The sequence below is a fragment of the Gadus chalcogrammus genome, chromosome 7 (genome assembly GCF_026213295.1).
Source record: "Gadus chalcogrammus isolate NIFS_2021 chromosome 7, NIFS_Gcha_1.0, whole genome shotgun sequence".
Taxonomy (NCBI): domain Eukaryota; kingdom Metazoa; phylum Chordata; class Actinopteri; order Gadiformes; family Gadidae; genus Gadus; species Gadus chalcogrammus.
The window spans coordinates 19,185,446-19,207,903 of NC_079418.1; the positions used below are offsets into that span (position 1 = coordinate 19,185,446).

The 22,458-nt window shown below is 52.1% G+C and overlaps 1 protein-coding gene across 4 annotated transcripts in view; it reads right to left on the minus strand.

Annotated features, from left to right (window-relative positions):
• Nucleotides 1-1,113: 1,113 nt before the first annotated feature.
• Nucleotides 1,114-22,458, minus strand: part of zzef1 (zinc finger, ZZ-type with EF hand domain 1) — a 36,472-nt gene continuing 15,127 nt past the window's right edge. For all 4 annotated transcript variants that reach the window (XM_056594007.1, XM_056594006.1, XM_056594005.1 and 1 more), the window contains exons 29-55: nt 21,881-22,364; nt 21,308-21,472; nt 20,889-21,008; nt 20,088-20,249; nt 19,396-19,528; nt 18,238-18,376; nt 17,900-18,065; nt 17,240-17,502; nt 16,749-16,927; nt 16,047-16,332; nt 15,213-15,457; nt 14,359-14,639; nt 13,878-14,052; nt 13,168-13,300; nt 12,485-12,711; nt 11,646-11,963; nt 11,144-11,244; nt 10,555-10,687; nt 9,978-10,163; nt 8,936-9,109; nt 8,392-8,535; nt 7,845-8,013; nt 7,158-7,256; nt 6,510-6,675; nt 5,898-6,048; nt 2,598-2,669; nt 1,114-1,234 (exon numbers count right to left, since the gene is read on the minus strand). In XM_056594007.1, coding sequence (XP_056449982.1) covers nt 1,154-1,234; nt 2,598-2,669; nt 5,898-6,048; nt 6,510-6,675; nt 7,158-7,256; nt 7,845-8,013; nt 8,392-8,535; nt 8,936-9,109; nt 9,978-10,163; nt 10,555-10,687; nt 11,144-11,244; nt 11,646-11,963; nt 12,485-12,711; nt 13,168-13,300; nt 13,878-14,052; nt 14,359-14,639; nt 15,213-15,457; nt 16,047-16,332; nt 16,749-16,927; nt 17,240-17,502; nt 17,900-18,065; nt 18,238-18,376; nt 19,396-19,528; nt 20,088-20,249; nt 20,889-21,008; nt 21,308-21,472; nt 21,881-22,364 — 4,952 coding nt within the window. In that variant the 3' untranslated portion in view covers nt 1,114-1,153. The remainder of the gene's footprint in view (nt 1,235-2,597; nt 2,670-5,897; nt 6,049-6,509; nt 6,676-7,157; nt 7,257-7,844; nt 8,014-8,391; nt 8,536-8,935; nt 9,110-9,977; nt 10,164-10,554; nt 10,688-11,143; nt 11,245-11,645; nt 11,964-12,484; nt 12,712-13,167; nt 13,301-13,877; nt 14,053-14,358; nt 14,640-15,212; nt 15,458-16,046; nt 16,333-16,748; nt 16,928-17,239; nt 17,503-17,899; nt 18,066-18,237; nt 18,377-19,395; nt 19,529-20,087; nt 20,250-20,888; nt 21,009-21,307; nt 21,473-21,880; nt 22,365-22,458) is intronic.

The window sequence follows — 22,458 nt, forward strand, 5'->3', positions numbered from 1 at the left end:
AGAAAAAGATTGAATTCTCCTCTGAGAACTTCCCTCGTCTTTGAACCGAGGTTCCCCAGCCGCCCTCAAAGAGTTAATTTAATTAAACCTCTTTGTGTTCCTCAATAAACGGTCTATATTTAGTTAGCCATTATAGATTTGAAGACACAACGATACAATAGCCTTTAACTCAATTACCCAGCATGCATTGCTTCACCAGTCCTGATTGCTCTTCACATCTCACACTTGAATAGATCTGCATGTGCGTTTTTTTCCTCCACCCTATTAAGACCCCCCCCCCCTCCCCCCCCCTCCACCACCCATCCTCATGTAAAGGAAGTTCTTCAAGTCGTTCCATCCACTTTTCTTTCAAACAAAACAAAACAAAACCCCAACGGGCTCCACCTCGCCTCTCCTACGCGGAGCTAGAAGAACCGAGGAGCTAAATGGACTAAGTAAGCCAGCACGCCGTCTCCCCGCGGTGACTAATGACACTGCTGCACCGTCCCGTGCCGTATATCTAGGCTGCGGGCGCCTCCGCCGAGGACGGCCGGCCCGGGTATCCAAGGTGACCTGCCTTCGGCGTGATGTATTGCATAAGTCAACGATGCCGCCACTGTTTGGGAGGTAACAGGCGTGGAGCACACGGAGGGGAACAGCTTCCTTTCTCAAGTGGCAAATCTGGCATACTTTCTTCTAAACAGCGCACGGCACCTTCCAAGCACGAAAAACAAAAGTCAAAAAAAGACGACCTCTTCGGAACCACGTACGAGCGGTACCCCCCCCCCCCGTCCCCCCCGTCCCGTCGGTCACGTTGCTGACGTGAAGGATTCCCCTAAGGCATTGACAGGGAACAGAGTGGTGAACCAGTGAGACACAGTGCTCCAGGACCAAGAGCACCACTAGAACCAGCACCAGAGTCCTGGAGGATGGAAAGAGAGAGAGAGCGACACAGAGAGAGACAGAGAGACAGAGACAGAGACAGAGACAGAGAGAGTGTATCGGTCCATCGCTTCACTTCCCATCAAAATGAGCCGTCTGAGCCAAGATGGGTTCTCCTTCTTCAGGCTTTTTTTCTCCCCCTCTGCCTCTCCCCCTCGCCCTCTCCCCCTCCGTCTCCCCCTCCGTCTCCGTCTCTCGCTGCGCTCCTCTCCTCTCCTCTCCCCTGGCTCGCTCAGGAGGGCATGCTGAGCAGTTTGGTCGATTTATTCGGGTAATTGATTGCGAGGCTGATGGCCGCAATGTTCTTCAGTGCCTGCGTAATACATAAAATAAAAAGGGGCAGAGAAAATAAAACAATATAAATCAAGCAGGGCCAATACAGTGAGAGGGAGGAGGAGGAGGAGGAGGAGGAGGAGGAGGAGGAGGAGGGGCGACGGGGAGGAGAGAGAGGATGCATAAAGAAGAAAGAGTCCACAGGTGAGAGAGTTGAGCGATTGGCTGAGAAAGCCATTCCACCGAGATAGAGACAGCGTGACTGCCTCCATGTCCTCTGTGAAGTAATGGGATGGAGCTCTGCAACAAATCATTGGTGTCATTAGATTTCTTTTTCTTTTTTTCCTCTTACAGTGGGTAGCCCAGCCCTGTCCCTTTTCCTCAGAGTTGACGCTCGTTACCATGGCGACGTGGTAAACAGAGCAGAAACGGAACGTGCTCCTTAGTTTTAGAGAACCATACTCGGGAGGGGAGCTGGGGGGGGACGGGGGGAGGGGGGGGGGCACGACGACGATGTGGAGGAGGGATGAAGGGGATTCCATCTCTCGAGTCAGAGAGAGAGAGAGCGAGAGAGCTGTAGAACACGCCTCACCATCAAGGTGACCCCGAACTTCCAGCAGGATGATCAGACAAAAGCTTAAAAAAAAGGTACGTCACCACCACCACCACCACCCCCACCATCTTCACCACCATCATCACCACCACCTTCATCATCTTCACCACCACCACCACCACTGCAGTGCAGACAAAGTCACTCTGTCTTCTGCATACCGGGCGCCCCCAAACTCCTCCACCGTCAACACCCCCGCCCCCACCGGCTGGTGACTCCTGGATGCTGCAGGGACCAGCAGTCCACAGTGGAGAGGACGCCCGCGGCCCCTGAACCCGTAACGGGGTGTAATTACCAGATGGGAACATGGAGGGAAGGCGATGGGAGGTGTGTGTGTGTGTGTGTGTGTGTGTGTGTGTGTGTGTGTGTGTGTGTGTGTGTGTGTGTGTGTGTGTGTGTGTGTGTGTGTGTGTGTGTGTGTGTGTGTGTGTGTGTGTGTGTGTGTGTGTTTCACCGAGGTGAGCCAGGTGAGCTGCAGATTGCTCACACCACGTGATGATAGGTGCGGCGGGGATGACGGGAGAGAGGGAGGGGGCGAACGAGAGGGATAGAGGGAGTAAAAAAAAAAAAAAAAAAAGGGGGAGGTAGACGTAGCTATAGAGGGAGACAGCTCACTGCAGGCAAATCCCAAACCGTCTTGATCATTCCTTCCCTGTGTCCACGCGGGGAACTTACCCATCACAGCTCACGCCTCGTCAGCGGATCTGTCCGCAGAGTGTGACCTCATGACAAGCATAAACAACAACAACAACAACAACAACAACAACAAGGACGACCTCAGCGGGGCTCTTACCATGGCAGTGTGATTGAGGAGCTGCTGGTCCGTGGTCATGGCCAGCAGGTATTCCTGGAGGATGCCCTGAGCCTGAGGAGCACAGAGGGGAACGCCGTAAGCTCACAGCACAACAACAACAACAACGACAACAACAACGACGACGACGACGACGACAAACGAGCCGCCATCACGCCTCTCTCCATCCCCCCCCCGATCCAGCTGCTGGTTCGGCGGGGGGGAGACGTGCTCTGGGGTTCCAAGGAAATGCTCCAGACGTCACGAACGAGGCCTGCCCCCCCCTGCTCCCCCCCCCCCCCCCCACAGCCTCCGTAATATTTTCCATCCCGGGTGACCCCTCCGTTTAGCCCTGACCCTATGGAATGTGCAGGGAAAGGGCCGCCCGGAATGAAACCCCAAATAAATGATATATAAATCAGAGAGAGGACGGAGGACATGCTTCAAGTTACATAAGAACCAAGGCGGGGGGGGGGGGGGGGCGGGGGGGGCACAGATAAGAGCGGGAAGGGGCCAACTGTTTTTTTTTTTTTGGGTCGCAGGGGCCGCTCAAGCGGAGCTTTTATGGAGACGGAGACACAGTCCAGAGCGCCGTTACGCCATCCGTCTCACGGCACCCCCGACTGTTTATGCCAGGGGGCTGTTAGGGGTCTGGTGAGGGGCGGAGGGGGGGTGGTGGGAACATGACATCCCCGGGTAATTTGTACACTCTGCCTGAGACCCTAAATATAACTTGCACTTCCTGGGACAGAAGGTTCACGTCGTCTCTGAGGACCCGGCCCTGGAAGGCACTTGGCCCCCACGTACCGGAGACGCAAAGACGAGAGCAGGGAACAAAGAATGATTTAAATCTGGAAGGCATTAACCCTCCGAGCTCATGGTTTTGAAATGGTCCTGGTTGAGTCTTTAAAGCCCTAATATAGCCATGGAGCGCTCGGCGGCCAATCACAGCGCGACCCGAGAGAGAACTAGCAAGTGTCCCGTCTCCCGCCTGTCCAGATCATATGTAAACAAGTGATTTTAATGCTTTAGCGTTCCACTTAACAAGCAGCGATTGATGCTTTAGTGTTAGCTTCAACAAGCAGCGCATGATGCTAGAATTAGCCTTAACAAGCAGAGAGGGATGCTTTAGAGTTAGCCTTAACAAGCAGCGCATGATACTTTAGTTAGCCTTAACAAGCAGCGCGTGATACTTTAGAGTTAGCCTTAACAAGCAGCGAATGATACTTTAGAGTTAGCCTTAACAAGCAGCACAAAATGCTTTAGAGTAAGCTTTAACAAGCAGAGTGATGCTCGAGAGTGGGCCTTAACAAGCGGCGAGTGATACTTTAGCATTCCCCTTAACAAGCAGCGTGTGATGCTTTAGAGTTAGCCTTAACAAGCAGCGCGTGATGCTTTAGAGTTAGCCTTAATACTTTAGTGTAGGCATCAACTAGCAGTACCGACTTCCCCAATGACATCAAGTCATCACAAACCCTACACGTCTTCCATCACAGACTGACTCATCTGTGCTGCACTCTAAGCAGTTTCCTTTGTTTGATGAATTGTATGATGGGTTGTAAACTCATGGTTGAATGCACTCATTGTAAGTAGCTTTGGATAAAAGCATCAGCAAAAAAATAAATAATCATGTAAGGTAATGCTTTAAAACAAGTAGCACATACTGCTTTAGCTGCATTAGCAGGGAATGCGTAATACTTTAACATTAGCATTCACGAGCGTCATGTACCGCCTTAACGTTAGCCTCAATGAGTGGCACTACCATTATCAATTGCACATTAGCTTGCACGGGTGGCATTCAGTTTCGTCTGCTCCTTTGGCAGCAGGCTGTACGCTAATGGGAACCGACTCTCTCAATGTCAAACTGGAGGCCAGCCGCTTGGCACCCGATGTCATAACAAGAAGCCAATGGGAGGAGGACGAAAAGAAGGAGGAACTTGTGATGCAAGAGAGAGAGGTGCCCCGGCACTGCAGGGGAGTGTGGCTCCTGCTTTGATCTGGGTTGCACTGCATCAGCGGTGCACAACGCAACCTAGATTGCACAACAGGCAGTCCCTGTTTCGGGGCACAGCGTAATCGGCTGCACCACATCCTGAGCCGACCGCAGCCCGACGGTGCGAATGTGACGGCAGTGTGCTCGAAGGGTGGGGCGGGGGGGGATGGGGGGGAAAGACAGGAAGGGCGATGAAAGTTATACTCGTTTTTCTCAACAAAGATACCTAGATTTTGCGATCTCTTTATTTTAAAGTTACGGTAAAGTGAGAAACTTGGGTGTATTCTAGCACACCTAGCTGGGTAGGGCGCAGATGGGCCAATGGCAGCAGGTACACAGTGTGGTTGGATGGATGAGCTCGTCGCTTTTGTCTCGCGTCGGAGCAAACAGAACCACGGCTATGAAAGGAGCCGCTCCATTCCCACCCACCAAATGATGTTACATCACTCTTTGTGATGCCTCACTCCTGCCAAGTTGCTATGGTCACAACATTTCAGAGATGAATAAGCATTCCATTGGTTCCCTGAGCCGAGTTTGCCGTTCATTCCGCTGAACGACGGGACTTTCAGTGAGCGCGGAAGAGTACACAGGCCAGCGTAGGACGACACTGTAGCTGGTGCTAAGAGCTTACCAAATCACCCCACCACCACCACCCCCAAACCGCCCTCCACCGTCTCCGTACTCCAGAGCATCTCTACTGCCCCCTGGTGTTTGGGGACGCCTACAGCGAACGCAACTCGCCGACATCACTGATGAAGAGACACTGAAACCGACGACACGGCCCGCCGCACGCGGGACCGGGGGGAGGAGTCACGGGCGCGCTCTCCGGGGCGTCGCTTTAAGCACCCACGCAGTTATGAGCTTGTTGATCATTCATTATCGTGTGGATCATTCACTATGTTGATCATTCACCCGACACTGTGCAACCCCTGTACAGGTCAAGAACGATTTGGTTCTTCCAAACCAACAACTGAAGTATTGCAAGCGCGCGCGCGCACACGCACGCACGCACACGCACACACACACACAGGCTCCTGTTCAAACCTTAACATTTACACCCAATCAATACATTCACTTCCCCCCCTAGGTGAATCAGCGTGGCAGGGAAAAGGTCAAGGCTTCCAGGAACCGGTCGACAATAAGCTTTCAAGGAATGTTGAAAAACATGTATACGTGTGTGCGTGTGCATGTGTGCGTGTGTTTATACACAAGAGAAAAGTGAGCGTGTTAATGAAAACCGCACACAGACATTTAAACAGTGCGTGCGTGTGTGTGTGTGCGTGCATGCGTGCGTGTGTGTTTGTGCTCACCGTGGCCCTGGACTCTGCGATGAAGAAGAGCTCGGTGAGGGCGCGGTGGAGGGGCAGCAGCACCGTGATGCACGCCGGGTCCTGGCACAGAGTGGTCTCCATGGAGACAAACAGCTGCCACAGCGGCCGCAGCAGCATCAGCTCACAGGCCCTGCAGCGCCGTCAGGGAATGGGAGTTAGGAGCACGCACACACAGACAAATTCATATAAACACACACACACACACACACACACACACACTAATGTACACACACACACAAACACATGCAAATACATAAAACACACACATGCAAATACATATACACACACGCACACACAAAAGAAAGAGAAGAGGAGGTTTGCCGAAGGATTGCGTGCACATGTGTGTGTGCGTGCGTGCGTTTGCGTCTGATTAGGACAGGGAGTGGACCTCTATGCAAATCTCTGCATAAGTCCTCTCCATGGCCACTATCAGGATTGGCTGCTGTGCAAAGCCTTAGGCAAACCTATGTGGACACATGGTCCCAGCAGGCCCTCGTTTATAGAGGGCAGGCACAGGCACATCAAGCTGCAATAGTGTTCACCGTGCGGAGAGAGATAATAGAGGGCGGAAAAAAGGGGGGCGGGGCTTACGTCTGTGACTGACACTGCAGGAGGCGGAGCAAGAGGTGAATGGCTTTGAGACGCTGGGTGCCCGTCTGGCGGCAGGCCACGCCCACCTGCCACTCCCATATGTCCGATAGTGGCAGGTGACTGAGCACCGCCTCGTCAGCCAACATTTGCTTCAGGATCTCAAAGCCTGGTTGAGAAGAACAGAGCCCAATACAAATGTACGTTTTGGGATCAGCCGCCATAACAAAGAATAAGTATTTCATTGAAGTATTGTGAATTTTGACAAGTTACTTAAGGAACGTACGTACATTACTACACTACTAGATTGATATGGTGAGGTGGCAAGATAGATCGATTATCATCATAGCCTGTTGTGGTATAACACATACTGTATATAACTGTGTTTATAGTTTAGTTTACATATTTTGAATTTTTCACCTTATCAGAAACGTGAGCTGCATGCGAACATGCATATTTATCCCAGATTTGTCATTACAATCTCTTTGGCAGAAGGAGCATTGGATCTCCGGATCACATTGTGTACTGTAACTGTACTGTACTGCAATATTGGCTCAGGTGGGAGTCGCCGTTCTCATCCCTGGTCTTTCTAGTATTGTGTGTCGGGCGGTGTCACACAGCAACGTGAGGCCGGTTTGCACGCCAGCCTACCTGTCTGGAAGCGTCCCCTGTGTCCACCGGTAACCGTGAACTTGTAGCCCCATTCCGTGTTGCTCATGTCTGCCACGAACTTGTAGTATAGTGTGTCGCCTGTGGGAACACACACACACACACACACACACACACACACACACACACACACACACACACACACACACACACACACACACACACACACACACACACACACACACACACACACACACACACACACACACACACACACACAAACAGCAATGGGTGTCAATCCTTGGATAGCCCTTAGTGAGTGGAGTTGGCCCAACATCTCTTTGGCATGAACAGTTTGGTTTTGATGGGACCCGAGGCCAAGCTTTTGCGTGGAAAGTTTAAAACATTTAAAACGTAAATTCTGAAACCGCTAATGTTTAATCATGAGGACAATATTGCAAGTTGGCTGGTAGGATTCACATAACTATGTAAGGTCCAAGTGAAGACGGAACCATTCATTTGGCGAGTTTGTCAGTAACCGAGCTACAACCCCCCCCCCCCCCCAATCCCCAAACTCGAGGCACCCGTAGACCTTTTCCTTTCGATGTACGAGTCAAACACAACCTTAAACTTGACTTGAGTCGGAAGCCAGTACAAAACCACCACAACCCGACCCCGTCCGCCCGACCCCGTCCGCCCGTCCGTCCGTCCGCCCAGTCTACTCCGTACCGGGGATCTCGAAGTCGGACCACTTCTGCGGGGAGCCGCTGAAGGTGTGCAGGTCCTGCAGGAAGTCGGCGCTGCTGGACATGATGAGCTCGTCACAGCCCTCCTCGCTGTGACAGCGCGGGTCGAACTTGACCGACAGGTAGATGGCCCCCGGGATGTGCACCTTGTCCTGTCAAAACGCGTGGAGCAGGGAACAGTGTGAGGGATGACGACGGCGGCCATTATCTTGTGTTGAAGGGGGGAGTTTTGATAAGCCTTCACAAGCCGGTTTAAAAATATACCCCTTTAGTGACGTCACAGATGGGAGCGTTCACCCAGTTGTATGATTGATGGGCAGAGCAGCCGACCAGTTGGTACGGTCCACTGGGTAGGCCTGGCAGTCTGATCCATCCATCATTTTCCATCATCCTCTACTGATGCACCCTTGTGCACTTCCGGTTGCCGAACTAGTATTTTGTTGTCTCGTACTTGCTCTGATTTAAAATAGACATTGTGGTACCGTCCCCTTTATTGAGACGCTTTCATGGAATGGAAATGAGCTCCGTACCTCGAAGTTGGTGTTGTTGTCGTAGGGGTGCTTGGACTCCCGGATCTGGACGGCCATGCCTGGCTCCTCCATGAACTGGCAGGCGGTGAGGGACAGGCTGCACAGCATGCTCTGGCCACAGCCCTTCAGTACCCTCTGGAGGATCTGGGGACACGCACACAGCGCAGACGGGGGACAACGGCACACTCAACAGTGAATACACTCATTATACTTTTAATGGATAATATGCAAAGCATCTTTGAGATATAATTTGCTATAGTCGGTTTCTTGGCTATTTTCTACTTAAGGATACGAATAAAATTAAATACAAGATTCTGTAATTGTTCCTCGAGGGGCAATTGGTTTTAAAAAAAAAGGAGCAAAAAAACGTTTAATATTAATCATAAAGAGTAATAAAAAATAAAAAAAAAGTTAAAACTAGAGAAAGCAATAAGCTTGGTGGACATCGTTATGCAAAGTCAAAGACCAACCCCCGGGGCCCCAACCAACCGACCTGCACCCACCACACCACCAACCAACCCCCCCCCCCCCCCCACGCCCTCACCTTCTCCCACAGGGTCTTCTCCTCCAGCTGCACCAGCATGTCCAGGATGTAGGCCATGTGGGAGGAGCCGCTGAGCTCCAGGGCCTCGTCGCTCAGCGGCTGGCCCGCCGGCCACTCGGCCAGCAGCGCGGCCAGCACGTGGCGGGCGTACAGCGTGGCGATGGCCTGGTTCACCTGGTCAAGGTTCAAGGTTCAAGGTTCAACATGGTCAACTGACAATTGCAACAACAATTACAGCAGCAGTCGCTGGCTATGAAATACTGGAGTCTCAGGCTCCTTCAACATTGCAATATAAAAGAAGAAAGTGTATGAGAAACACAAACTGGACATTAAATAATTAGAATAAAACAAACAATATATTAATAATAGCTTGAAACAAAATAGAATCCTGGGCATGAAATAATTAGAATAAAATAGATTATTACACGGGTCTTTTCAACGTTCCGTTCACTTGCATGGGCACTTCACAACTTCCGGCGGTCAATTATTTTTGGATAATTCATTGGCAACGGATGAATAATGACCGCTGTCAAGGTAAACAAAAGGACTTTTTGCCTTTGGTAACACTCGCACGTAGTCCGGTAACTTGTCAATGTAATAAGGGGGATATGTATTAACCACAGCGCTGTCGGTTGCTAAGCGACGACGTCAACGTCTTGGGCGGACTATTTCTCTGCTGATCAACACTATGAATGCTGGTAACATATACATTGTAAATAAATTGTTTCGTTTTGGCAAGTAGCCGTGTAATAAGCGGGATAATGTATAGAACTTTGCCGGTCATTATGGTAAAATAAGCCCCTTCATGGCGAAGCAAGACACCTCCGCTGCGTGTCGGTGTCCTGTTCGCCCTGTCGGGGCTTATTTTCTCGATAATGACCGGCGTTCTATACATTATCCCTTACATAATAACTGGAACTGAAATAGAATACTGTACATGGAATACAAAAATGCGGAATAATACAATTTCTGCGTAATATGTACCGATGTAGAAGAGTTCAGTGGTTATGTAGAACAGATATATGCAACATAATGACAGTACCTTGACCAGGTACTGGCGTACGGCGCGGTTGCTGCGTGCGTCAAGCTCCTTGTGCAGCAGGGCCGAGCTCTTGGTGCGGCGCTGCTTGGCGTAGCTCAGCTGCAGGTCGCCCTCCGAGCTGGTGATCAGCTTCTGGGCCACCAGGTTGATCTCCTCCGTGGCCCGCTCGCAGTGGCTGGGCTTGGCCTGGGGACGAGGACAGGGGAGGGGGGGGTTGTGGTGAAGGTGGGCGTGGCAGATTGTTCGAGGCAGGCTGAACCGTGCAAGGTTGGAAGATCAACCATTTTGTTTAAAGTTGTTGTTGGAAAAAATAACCATCCAGTCATCCTTAAACCGCTATATAACGATGTGTTACAATTCTATTAAGACAGATATTTTAAACAAACTCTAAATAAAAAGCATTTTCTCTGTTGCTAACTGCCACAATTTCAACTGATTCCGATCCACTTATCCAATCAATCAACTAATCCATCCGACTCTAGTGATCATTCCCAACCTACAGGGAAGCCCATATACGGTCGAGTGTATCAGCGGACGCATGTCGGTCAGAGGACGGCTGTTAAGAGGGGCTTCTCACCACGCACGACACCACGATCATGTCCGTGTCCACGGCCTTGGTGGTCCGCTCCGAGCGAGGCCTCCTGCTGGGCTGCCACTTCTGGGCCAGCGTGCGGATGGTCTCGTCCGTCTTGATCACGTCCCCGTCGAACCTAGAGCACCCAGGGGGGGGGGGGGGCAGGTCAGCGTGTGTGTGTGCACCGTGTGGTGGCTGGTCTCGTGGGTTAGGTTGTGAGAATAGAGGGCGTCGAGGCCTGAGGGATTCAGTGAGTCACTGGGTGAGTGCGTGTGTGAGTGAGTGAGTGAGTGAGGGGGATTGTGTGTGAGTGGTCGGGTGAGTATGTGGGGAATAACTGAGTTTATGTGTGAGGGGGTGGTTGGGGACTGAGTGAGTTTGTGTGTGAGTGGGTTGGTACGAACTGAGTGAGTGAGTGAGTAAGTGAGTGCGTGTGTGAGTGAGTGAGGCGAGAGTGATTCAGTGAATAAGTGAGTAGGTGGATAGTTGCGGACTGAGTGAGTGAGTGCGTGTGTGAGTGAGTGCGTGTGTGAGTGCGTGTGTGAGTGCGTGTGTGAGTGGGACTGAGTTATGTGTGGAAGGCGCTGCCCACCTCTTCTGCACCTCCAGGAAGAAGGAGTCGGTCCTCTTCATCTGCAGTTCGTACATGGCCCGCAGGATGTGAAGCGGTGCGTTCAGAGCATCGTGGGTAATCTGGAACCCAGCACAGCACGGTGAGACTGAGACCTACACTTCAGGTTGGGCTTGTGTTGTTTAATGCTTGTGAAGGGTAACAACATTAAAAGTTAAACTCTCACACACTGCCTCAGATACAGCTCATCTCCACTAGTGGATTAACAGACACGCTCCATCACTTTTTGCACCATATCCTTCCTGGTGTTGTACAGCTCAACAGATAGAGTCAACGCTCACGGTATAATGAGATTTTTTGGCCTTTGTATGTCAATTTATTTACTTTTTCATACCCCACACTCCATTCTGACGGGGCTGCCTTGCTCTAACCGTTGCGTGTGAGGTGTTTGGTAATGCAGGATCAGAAGACTAACGGCTATGGTCGACCAATCCACCCCTAGTGGCCCCGTTGGCCCCCTCACCTGGAAGCAGATCTTGGTCTCCTCGTCCAGGCCCTCCAGGGGGTCGGGCCGGCTGGGATCCCGGGGCTCCTCGGTGCAGCAGCTGGAGTGGTCCGAGTCCTGCTCCCGGTCGGGCTCCGGCTCCCGCTCGTCGCGCTCGGGGTCCTGGGCCATGGAGTGGATCTCCCTCTTGGAGGAGTACAGCATGACGGAGAGGATCTCCAGGTCGCGCAGCAGCCACAGCTTGCTGAAGCCCGTCCCCTTGCTGCACTTCCTCACCAGCAGCTGGGTGAGCCCCGAGCGCTGGATGGCCTGCTGGGCCTCCTCCACGCCCTGCTTCTGTAACACACACACGGAGGCCTTCGTTCAAAAAAAAAGGGACGGTTTTGGTCACCGCTGAAGCAAAACAATTCTAAACGCGATGTTTTAGACCGCTATCCTCATGATTACAAAGTTTAAGGTATTGTTTGCTTCTACGTAAAGTCAATGAATATAGTTGAATGGGGACCGTCTGAAAAAGAAAACATACTGGCAAACTAAAGCTTTTGAACTGATAACAAGGGGTGCTGTCCAGCACAATAGGTGGAGCATGGAGTTAACACAGCCTAGGTCAGCGGTTTTCATTGGAACCACCACCCATGCTACAAAAAGCATATCCAAAGCTTTGGATAAAAGGGACCGCCATATGGCATACTGTGTATCGGACCGCCACAGGTCGCAGATCCACGGACCCCTGTGTATGTGTGTGAGTGAACACGTGTGTGTGTGTGTGTGTGTGTGTGTGTGTGTGTGTGTGTGTGTGTGTGTGTGTGTGTGTGTGTGTGTGTGTGTGTGTGTGTGTGTGTGTGTGTGTGCGCTACCTTGAGTGTGTTGTAGAGGCCCTTGAGGGCCAGGGAGAGGACCCAGGAGGCCTCCACAGCGTCCGGGGAGCCGGGGTCGGGGCTGCCCTTCAGCAGGTGGCTGATGATGGAGATGAAGCTGTCCAGGTAGCGGCTGATGAGGGCCTTGTGGGCCGGCTGGCCATCCGCCTGGGCGGGCAGGCCGGCCCAGCTGGAGTCCTGGGGCTGGATCAGCTGGTAGTCCTTCACTGTGAGAGGGGGACAGGGGGGGGGGGGGGGGAGGTTGGTTGATAGGTTGTCGTGTGTTTAGGTCACATGGCTTCCTTCAGAGGGTCAGAGGAGAAAGGGATACCGGAAAAAGAATGGAAGGGATCGGATGAAGAGAAATGGGCCAAGTTAGATGATGGGAGTGAGGAGGAAACGGAGGAGAGGAAAAAAGGGGAATGAAGAAGGTTAGGAAGGGAGAAATTAAGGAAGGTAATGAGGAAAGAAGGAAGGAAGGAAATAAGAAATGACGGAGAGGATGTTGGACGAAATTAGAAATGAAGGAAAGAAAGAAGAACAGAAGGAAAAGAGGGAAGGTAGTAAGACAATACGAAAAGCAAGGGGGTAAGACAGCGAATGAGGAAGGTAATAATAAGAGGAAAACAGAGCATTGAGCCGGGCTCCAGCTGACAGCAGCAGCAGCGTCCCCTCTCACTCACCGGTCTTCCTCTTGCGGGTCTTGACGTCGACCACGGCCGCGTGGTTCTTCTCGGTGAAGTGCTTGAGGAGGATCATGTGGTGCTGCTCGTTGGCGTTGTCCACAAACACAGACTGGGTGCCCATGCACAGCACCTGGGGGGGGCGCAGACCGGAGAGAATAAACACACCTAGGGTTAGGGCTTCTCGATTATGAAAAAGTAACGATTATTTTGGTCAAATAAAACATTGAATGAATAAAATAAATATATTTCAAACAATTAAAAATAACAATCGTTTCCCCGCTATTATCTTAGTTTTGGAGATCGTTTGACCCCAAAATCGAAATTACTATCAAAATTTGATTCATTGCGCAGCCCTACCTAACGTACAAGCTCTGACAGCCTGACACTGTGTCGCTAAAATCACTTGTTCCCTACGACGTCCCCATGGCCGGCCCCTCTCAGTTGAACCCCCCCCCCCCCCCCGCGAAAAACAGATCAGCGCGTCCCCCTCACACCCACTTTTACAACCATCTCTAAACACTCTTTTTGTTTTTTTTGTCCCTTCCAACTTTTTCATTCTCGTTCTCATTTTGGGAGCAAGGACTTTTATCCATATCTTTTCGGGATGACCTTCATGATACTATGATAACTTTAATCTGCGTAAACTGTACAAATAAAAGGTGCCATGATTCTATAGTATCCTGATGAGAGGGGGGGGGTGTGCGTACCTCGGGGAAGCCCACCAGCACCAGCAGAGTGAACAGGTTGGTGCGTCGGAGCGTGTGTGGCAGCTGCTGCACGCAGTGGTCGGTGAAGGCGGCGATGACCACGCTCCACTGGGGACAGGCGTTCAGCCCGCGCAGGATGTCCGCCACCGAGCACGCCCAGTCCAGGCCGATGCGGCTGCACACGGGGAATAGAGTGAATAATGTGTGAAAAATACCTAGATTGGTAAGAAATACCCACACAAATAAATAAAAAACCTACACAAATAAAAACACCATGACTTAAAAATATCTACACAAATAAGAAAAACGTCAAGTACCATGACTTCAAAATACCTACACATATAAAAACTGCTAGATTAATAAAAAAAATACCTACACCAATCTAAAAACTACACAAATAGAAACTACCACTAAAAAAAAAAAGTAAGAAGAAGAAAGTCAAAGCTAGGTAGACAAAGCCCCCCCCCCCCCGCCTCCTCACCTGTCCAGGCAGACGGCCCCCAGGCAGAAGAGCAGCTGGGTGGTCTTCCAGCCGGGGGTCTCGGTGCCGGCCGCCTCCAGCTGGGCCAGCAGCTCGTACTTGTCGGCCAGGGCCTCGCCCACGGCGCCGTCCGCCTCCGCCGGGGGGATCCGCAGCAGCAGCTGGCCCAGCAGCCCCAGGGTCAGGTGGTACGTCTCGTCCAGGCAGCCCGCGTTGGACACCACCACCCGGAAGAGCTGGGGCAGGATGGAGCTCAGGCTGGGCAGGGACAGACCGCACCCCTGGAGGGAGGGGGAGAGAGAGAGAGAGAGAGCGAGAGAGAGGCCCACAGAGAGACAGAAAGAGAGAGAGGGAGGGAGGGAGTGAGGGAGACGGGGACAGACAGACAGACAGACAGACAGACAGACAGACAGACAGACAGACAGACAGACAGACAGGGACAGGGATTAGCAGATGCTGCGTTCAACTCAGCTCGTTCATTCGACGACTGGGACATTTCTGAGCCACAGATTGGCAAACAATTCTCTGGGCCAAAGTCATTATTGGCATAACCGGTGACTGAACCATCGCAAAGAAAACTAGTTTATTTTATTAATGTACGTTGTATTTTTTGGCTCAGAATTGATTTTCCGACATTTGATTTTATTATATTTTTCAAGTTCAGCAGAAGTAGCATGTACTGTACACTTGGTTGTGTTTTAAATTCGACATATTCTTCCAATGCTCCTTGTAACTACCAGTACAGCACGGCAATCCCCCCGGGTCCCAGTCCCCCCGGGTCCCAGTCCCCCCGGGTCCCAGTCCCCCCGGGTCCCAGTCCCCCCAGCGTCGGCTGTGTGAACAGCTGCTCCTACCGGCTTGGCTGGGGGCAACATGGCGGCCAGCAGGCCCAAGATCCTCTCCCGGGAGCAGTCGGAGAACACGTGGTCCTGGCGCGGCGCCTGGCTCAGCCGCTCCGCCTGCTCCTTTCCCGCCTCCGACGCTGGAGACGCGGCCGCGGCCAGACCCGTCAGCTCTGACGCTGGAGACGCGGCCAGGGCCAGACCCATCAGCTCTGACGCTGGAGACGCGGCCAGGGCCAGACCCGTCGGCTCCGACGCTGGAGACGCGGCCACGGCCAGACCCGTCGGCTCTGACGCTGGAGACGCGGCCAGGGCCAGACCCAGACCCGTCGGCTCCGGCGCTGGGGACGCGGCCAGGGCCAGACCCGTCGGCTCCGGCGCTGGGGACGCGGCCAGGGCCAGACCCGTCGGCTCCGGCGCTGGGGACGCGGCCAGGGCCAGACCCGTCAGCTCCGACGCTGGAGACGCGGCCAGGGCCAGACCCGTCGGCTCCGGCGCTGCGGGTGGTCGAGGACAATCGGGATCGATATCAAACACTAGTCAACGACGGATCAACTCATAAGACGGGACAACCTGAATCCACCGCATAACACAACAGCTACCTTTCCTTAGACGTGGTCTTAATAAACAAGCTGGATATAAAATCCAACGAGTGCTTGTGAATAGACGTGTCCAATACAATGTGACATTTCAAACTACGTCTATGTATCCCAAACGTATTCCCATTATGGACAGTAAATATCAAACAGCATTTTCTCCCATAGCGATTTCACCGACACCGTTTTCAGCGTTTCATTGGCGTAACGCTCAAAGACCCCATCGGGGACCACTAGCGCAGACACTCACGTCGGACTACGGGGGAGAGGGGGTCCTCGCGGGAGACGGAGGGGGTCTGGCTGAGGCTGGGCGAGTCCAGCGTGTCCTGCTGCACCAGCCTCCTCCCTTTGGGGTCGTCCCCGGGGCCTGGCGGGGTCGGGGTGGAGGAGTCAGCAGTGGTGGTGGTGTTGGTGAGGGTGGGGCTGGTGGTGGGGGTAGGGGTGGTGGTGGTGGTCTTGGCTGGGGGTTCCGGGGCCACTGTGGGGGTCTCGGGGACCACCTCTCTGGAGCTGGTCTCCTTCCCTGAGGTTTTACTCTGGGAGGGAAGAACAGGGAGGAGGAGGAGAGAGGATGTTAAAGCTGAGCCATAATGGGGAATAAACGCCGTGTTGTCATGACTATGGTTACAAGAGAGATAAGATCATATAGATCATATGAATCGCAATATGCTTGTGGATGCCACATCCCATTGTAAAAGCAATCCGACTCGTAATTACGATAATCAATCCAACTATTGATTACTGTATTGAAGGGTGTGGTAATTAAAGAAGGAGTACAATCGGTTACTACCGAAAAAATATGATACTCTTTCAATCCTGATATTAAAGATGAAGCTATCGGTATTCACCATCATAACATAGTTACAATCAGGAGGAGCAAAAACAGGAGAAAAATAAGGAGAACACTATCAATCCAACAACGACAACAACAACAAAGATGGCCGCTGCTCACCGTGTCCCGGGGGGAGGTGGGCGAGCAGACGGCCGCCGTGCTCCCGGGGAGGGAGGAGTTGTCGGTGTTGTCGGCGGTGCTGAGCTCGCGCGACGACTCCGGGGAGTTGGGGCCAAGCTCGCTGTCGGACGACGTCTCGTTGGAGGACAGCAAGGCGAGCAAGGCCGACGAGCGCAGGCCTGAGGGGACGATGGGAGAGGTCAGGAAATACGTCGTATTATAACACGTTGGTCCGTGTTAGCGCTCGGCAAGACGTCATTGGATGGACGAGAGGGAAAACATGAACCTGGAGTCCAACAGCCTCTTTTAGTTTCACATTAACGCGTTATTTGACACGGCGAAAAAAAAGAGCAAACTCTTAAATTGTGAATCCAACTCGTACCGTCGGTGCAGCTTCCTGTACGTCGCGAGCATCAACAAAAACGTATCGTCATAAAACCCACACTTTGCTACACGCCACCCACTTTGCTCGGGACCGCCTGACCCCTGACCTTTGGCGTCTTGGCCCTTGAGCAGGCACTCGGTGATGAGCTGGGAGCAGCGGCCCTGCAGGGCCAGCGCCCGGTCCAGGCTGCCCGTCTTCAGGGGCTCCCCGTCCAGCCGCCTCTCGCTGGCCAGGGCCGAGGTGTAGAGGGCCAGGGCGGCGAACAGCAGCCACGAGTAGTTGTGGATGTAGGGCTGGATCAGCCGGTGGCGGTCGCTGATGCGGATGGTCACCATGGGGAACACGGTGATGCGGTGGGTGGGCAGGTGGCTGGAAGTAAAGGGAGGGGGGGGGGGTTGTTGTGACTACGTTGCTAGGTGATCGCTTTTAACCTGACATGGTGCACAGTGTATGTTAACTTCTTCTACTTCTGTTTCGGTATATTTATTTTTGGATATTGTCACTTCTAATGATGCAGATTTCTTTACCTGCCTAAGAACTGCTAAACTCCTCAGCATGTTAATACCTTGCGTTTCTTTTACTGTATCGACGTGCCCTGTACCCGTAAAATAACCCCTCCGTATTATTGTGACAAATGTACTTATTTCGAATACCTTTCACCTGGGAATCAAACGGCCAAGTCGCTACTAGGCTATCATGGCCTGTATTGACAGACAGGCATGCAGCCTCAGACACCCCTCTACAGTAGGCGTGTGTGTCCCTTCACCTGTCTGGGTACTTCTTGGCGTTGTAGCAGCCAAAGCACAGGTCAAAGTCCTCGCACACGTTGCAGTTGATCCTGCTGCCCACGATGAGGCCCTGGCAGTGGTCGCAGGCGTACTCCATGTTGACCATCTCGTGGTCGTCCTCATGGCCCTCGGGTTTCGCTCCACCTGGACGTTCCAGAGGGACGGACCGGACCGGACCAGACCGGACAAGGCAGAAAGAGAAGGTACAGAAGAAGGGTTAGCACACCACACACACCAGTGAGCCATGGGAGAGTCAGGGCTACTTTGCAGGCTGTGTTCTCGTGGTCGTGTGAGGTGTTCGATGCGGGCGTCTCACTGAGGAAGCAGGTCTTGCAGAGGTCCATGTCCATGCACTGCAGGCAGCGGTAGCGGTGCCACGGGGCGATGCGCTCGCAGCCGTCGCAGGAGATCACCACGTTCAGCAGGTCGCAGTAGCGCGCTATGAACCGGTGCATCTGCAAGGCAGAGGGGCGAACACGCTCGGCCAGGGGTTCTCAAGCGGGGGTACGCGTACCGCCCAGGGGCACTGAGGCGAGGTCTGTGTCGTTCACTCACCCCAAAGTATTTGCACCTCCCCTGTTCATGTTCACCAAAAATTATGCAGATACATTTTTTATATTCATGTCGATTTTAGATTTTATTCCCTCCAAAAAACAAGATTCTGCTGAAAGGGACAATTTTACTTTTTTTTAGGGGTTTAGGGGGTGCGGTATGCAAAATAGTTTGAGAACCATTGCGTTAAACCAATACTAATTAGCATCTTAGAGGATTCTATCTACATCTGAATTAAAGTACATTTATGGATGCTAGTCCTTAGGAACACAGAGGAGGGTGGGCATCTTGCTCAAGGTTAGACTGCGGACATCGGGGGTTCAAACAAAGAACCTTCCGTCCGGGAGTCAGGTATCCCAACCACGAAACTGCCCTGGTCCTCCGGTGTGTTGACCACACACCCTATGGAGCCATGTGATACGAGGGAATGTTGCGGTCAATATTTGTCTTGTTCGCTTGTTGTCCAGAACATCCTGGTTTCCCTCCCTCCAATATTTACCGCTGACTCCAGCCGTGTCCTCGAGCTATTGTTTGGGTTTGGTGGCGACACCTGCTCGTTAAACACAAGCTTAGGGCCGCGGTTAATCTCCTGAACAGACGTAAACAGCATGGCTGCTTCAAAGAGTTATCGATCTCTTAGATGCTGCGTTTGGAGAATAAAGATATCTTTAGACAGGCCTCTGTAACTCAGAGTTCAGATTCTATCTAGCAGTTCCAATTTACTTGTCCTGCTTTCTCAAAGTTTCTGACTTATTTTCAGCCTAAAAGATAACCTCACTCACCGGTAACTTTTCCTTCTTCCTTTATAAAATGGGGCGGTCAGGCAATGCCCTGGAGCAAGTGTATTTCAGGTCTTTAAATAGCCCTCCCGTGCACCCTCCCTCCCTCATACTTATGGTGACATTCATGAACTCCGTCCTACCTTCCTCCGGTCCTCCACGGAGCCCTCCTCCCCGATCTTGTCGTACCACTTCTCGAACATCCCGTCCGCGCACTCGTCCATCCACTCCTGGTTCTTCTTGTAGACGGCGATCTCGTCCTCCTCCGTCCATTGGCTGCCGAGAGGGGGAACAGGAGTGAGGACGGCCACTCATGGCTCTCGTTGTGGTCATTTGCGTCGGCATGTGATCCAATGTTGGTTGCAAGTCGAGCAATGTCAGCATTAAAGCTTTGTGTTTTTATAAATGAAATGAATACATGGCTTGACCAATGAGCTGAGATTTAACGATGGGTTTTCAAGGTTTCCCATCTTTCTAGTTCTGTGAGTTCAAGGTCATATTCTTCCTGAAATATCGACTTTTAAAAGTTACAATTAAAAGTTAGAATTCATATTGTTTATACCGTCTTGTTTGTTTGCACTGTTTGCTGTTTGTTCTGTTTGTCTTGTCCTTACTTCAGCATTTACCTAAGCGTCTATTTTTGGTTTGTTTTTTGTGTTTCAACTGCTGCTGGACTGTTTCAACAAACTAATTTACCCTACGGGGGTGTTAATAAAGTTGTATTTAATCAAATTTTACAATCCAGACATGTGACGTCCTATATTAAGCAGTTGCAGAGCCCCTCCACTCCACTAGGTGGCGCCATAGTTCCTCCCAACACGCCACCGGGTCGCACCTTATAGCGATGTCATGGACGCTGATGTTCTCCTGGGACATGTTGAGGAGCAGGTCGGGCAGCTTGATGTCCAGGAAGAGGGGCAGGTCCTCGGGCTCCCAGCTCATGTCCAGCAGGTGTAGCAGGCAGGTCTGCACACAGGACAGGGCTGGCAGCAGTGCCCTGGGGAGGGGTGGGGAGGGTTACACACACACAGACAATTACATATGGATAAATTTCATATGGTATTGAATATATTCTTTGAGGTAGTAGCTTCAAGATCAAAAATGGTAGGCAGTGTTTGATGGCATCTAGACGATCCGACATGGCGGAAATAGAATGTGATATTCATGAGTATGTTTTGATTGGCGAGCGGGTCGTTGTTTCTACAGTAGCCCAGAACGGAAAAATGGCCCTAGGGTTGCGTTATCATAATCGCCATCTTAATTGTAAACTATGACCTAGTGTTTCACACTTAATAACCTAAGACAATTTATAAATCCATCCAGGAACCTCATCCCAGTTGGCTACTCGATGCGGTCGTAGGCGATGACAACATTTAGGAAAGATGATAGCACTAAATCGTACTCGTAACGGGGGTATAACCACTTCACCCTTAAGTTATTAGAAAACACGATGAGGCCTTGAATACAAGCCAGAAGGTCTAGTTCCTGTAAGGCCAACTATAATACTAATGTGGCCCGAATACACGATTTTCTCTGTAGCAGATTTGACTCGCTGTTGCAAAAAAGGCTTTGTACCCCCTTAAAAGTACCTCGTTCTAAAACGTGGTCCACAGACACGACTCAAAGCAGGTCTTACTTCTCATTGAGGCCACTGAAGCCCTGCACCGCCTCCACCAGCATGAGCACCAGCTGGTGGTAGGAGCGCCGTACCTCCTCCCGAAGCTCCTGCCCGCTGCCCGACAACTGGGAGAAGTACCTGGGGAGCCGCCAGCGATTGGTAGAAAGAGTTCAGGCCGAAGAACGTTAATGGTTGAAAAATTATAATAATAATCAAATCAGCTTGTGATTGGTGGAATGACAATATCAGTAGTAGGGGTAGGGTTTTAGATATATGCAGATTATGAAAATGAAAATACAGATATTGTCCTGCTTTGTAAAGCATTAGCATTAGACAAAAAGGGGGCAACACATTGTCAATGATTTGGAAACATCATTGAACTCGATATACCTGTTCAGTTGATTGCATACAATTAAATAAATACAAAGTATTAATACCCGTTGAAGTCTTTCTGGCAGGCCAGCAGCTCCTGCAGGAAGAGGATGCAGGGGGCCTGGAAGAGGTGAGGCTTCCCCAGGGACAGGAGGCCCTGCTGGACCGACTCCAGCACCCGACACACGCTCTGCGCCTGGGCCTTGTTCAGGGCCAGGGTCTGCAGGACGCTGCGCGGGGGACATGAAACACACACACACAGGCGTCAGTGCCTGGCCTGGGGAGACTCTGGAGGGGTAGTAGGACGACCGACCTGGACATTTAGAGCAGGAGAAATTAAACGCACCGATAAAGAGAGACAGGTGTCTATCGCACTGTCGAATCCACATTTGATACCACATATATAATTCTCATCTTCCTCGCTCCCTGTCCTGATGAACCAACAAAAGCAAAGTTAAATAACTCAATTTCAATTAATGTAAGGAAATAACACATTTATTTATTTAAGTTATTACACACCAATAATAAATGTGTAGGATATCAGAGTAACTATTTTGGTTTTCACGTCTAAATATGGTATCCGAACACCAAACAAACAAGCTGCAGATCCCCGCGGTCCCCCCCCCCCCCATGGTCACCTGCCGGTGGTGAGGGCCTGGTCCTTCATGAAGTCCAGCAGGTGCTTCAGGATGGGGTAGCGCTCCCGGACCGAGAGCACCGTGCGGGGCTCCTCCACCGAGCGGTACGACAGCAGGCGGACGCGGCCCAGAGTCCGCCGGATGGGCCTGCGCGGCACGGAGGAGGCAGACGGCGGGCCCGGCGGCTCCTCCGTCTGGGACGAGAGGCCGGCGTCCGCCGCCGTCTGGTTCTGCTGTCCCCCCTCCGGGACCGTCCCGCCCTCACTCTCCGAGGAGGGCTCAGCGGCCTGGGCCAGGGCCAGGGGGGCGGCGGCGGCGGCACCGGCAGTAGCAGCGACCGGGGAGGTAGTGGGCTGGAAGTCCCCCTCCGAGACGGAGCAGGAGCGGAGCAGGAGCGGAGCGCTGCTGCCCTCTGCTGGCCCGGAGGTGTCACCGCTGGGGGGGAACCTCAGCAGCAAGAGGCTCTTCTGGATGCACACCTCGGCTGGGGGGTGGGTGGGGGGGGGAGGGACAAAGGTAGGGTGGGAGGGCCGTGGTGAGCGACAGACTCCAACGGCACCGACTACAACGGGACAAGG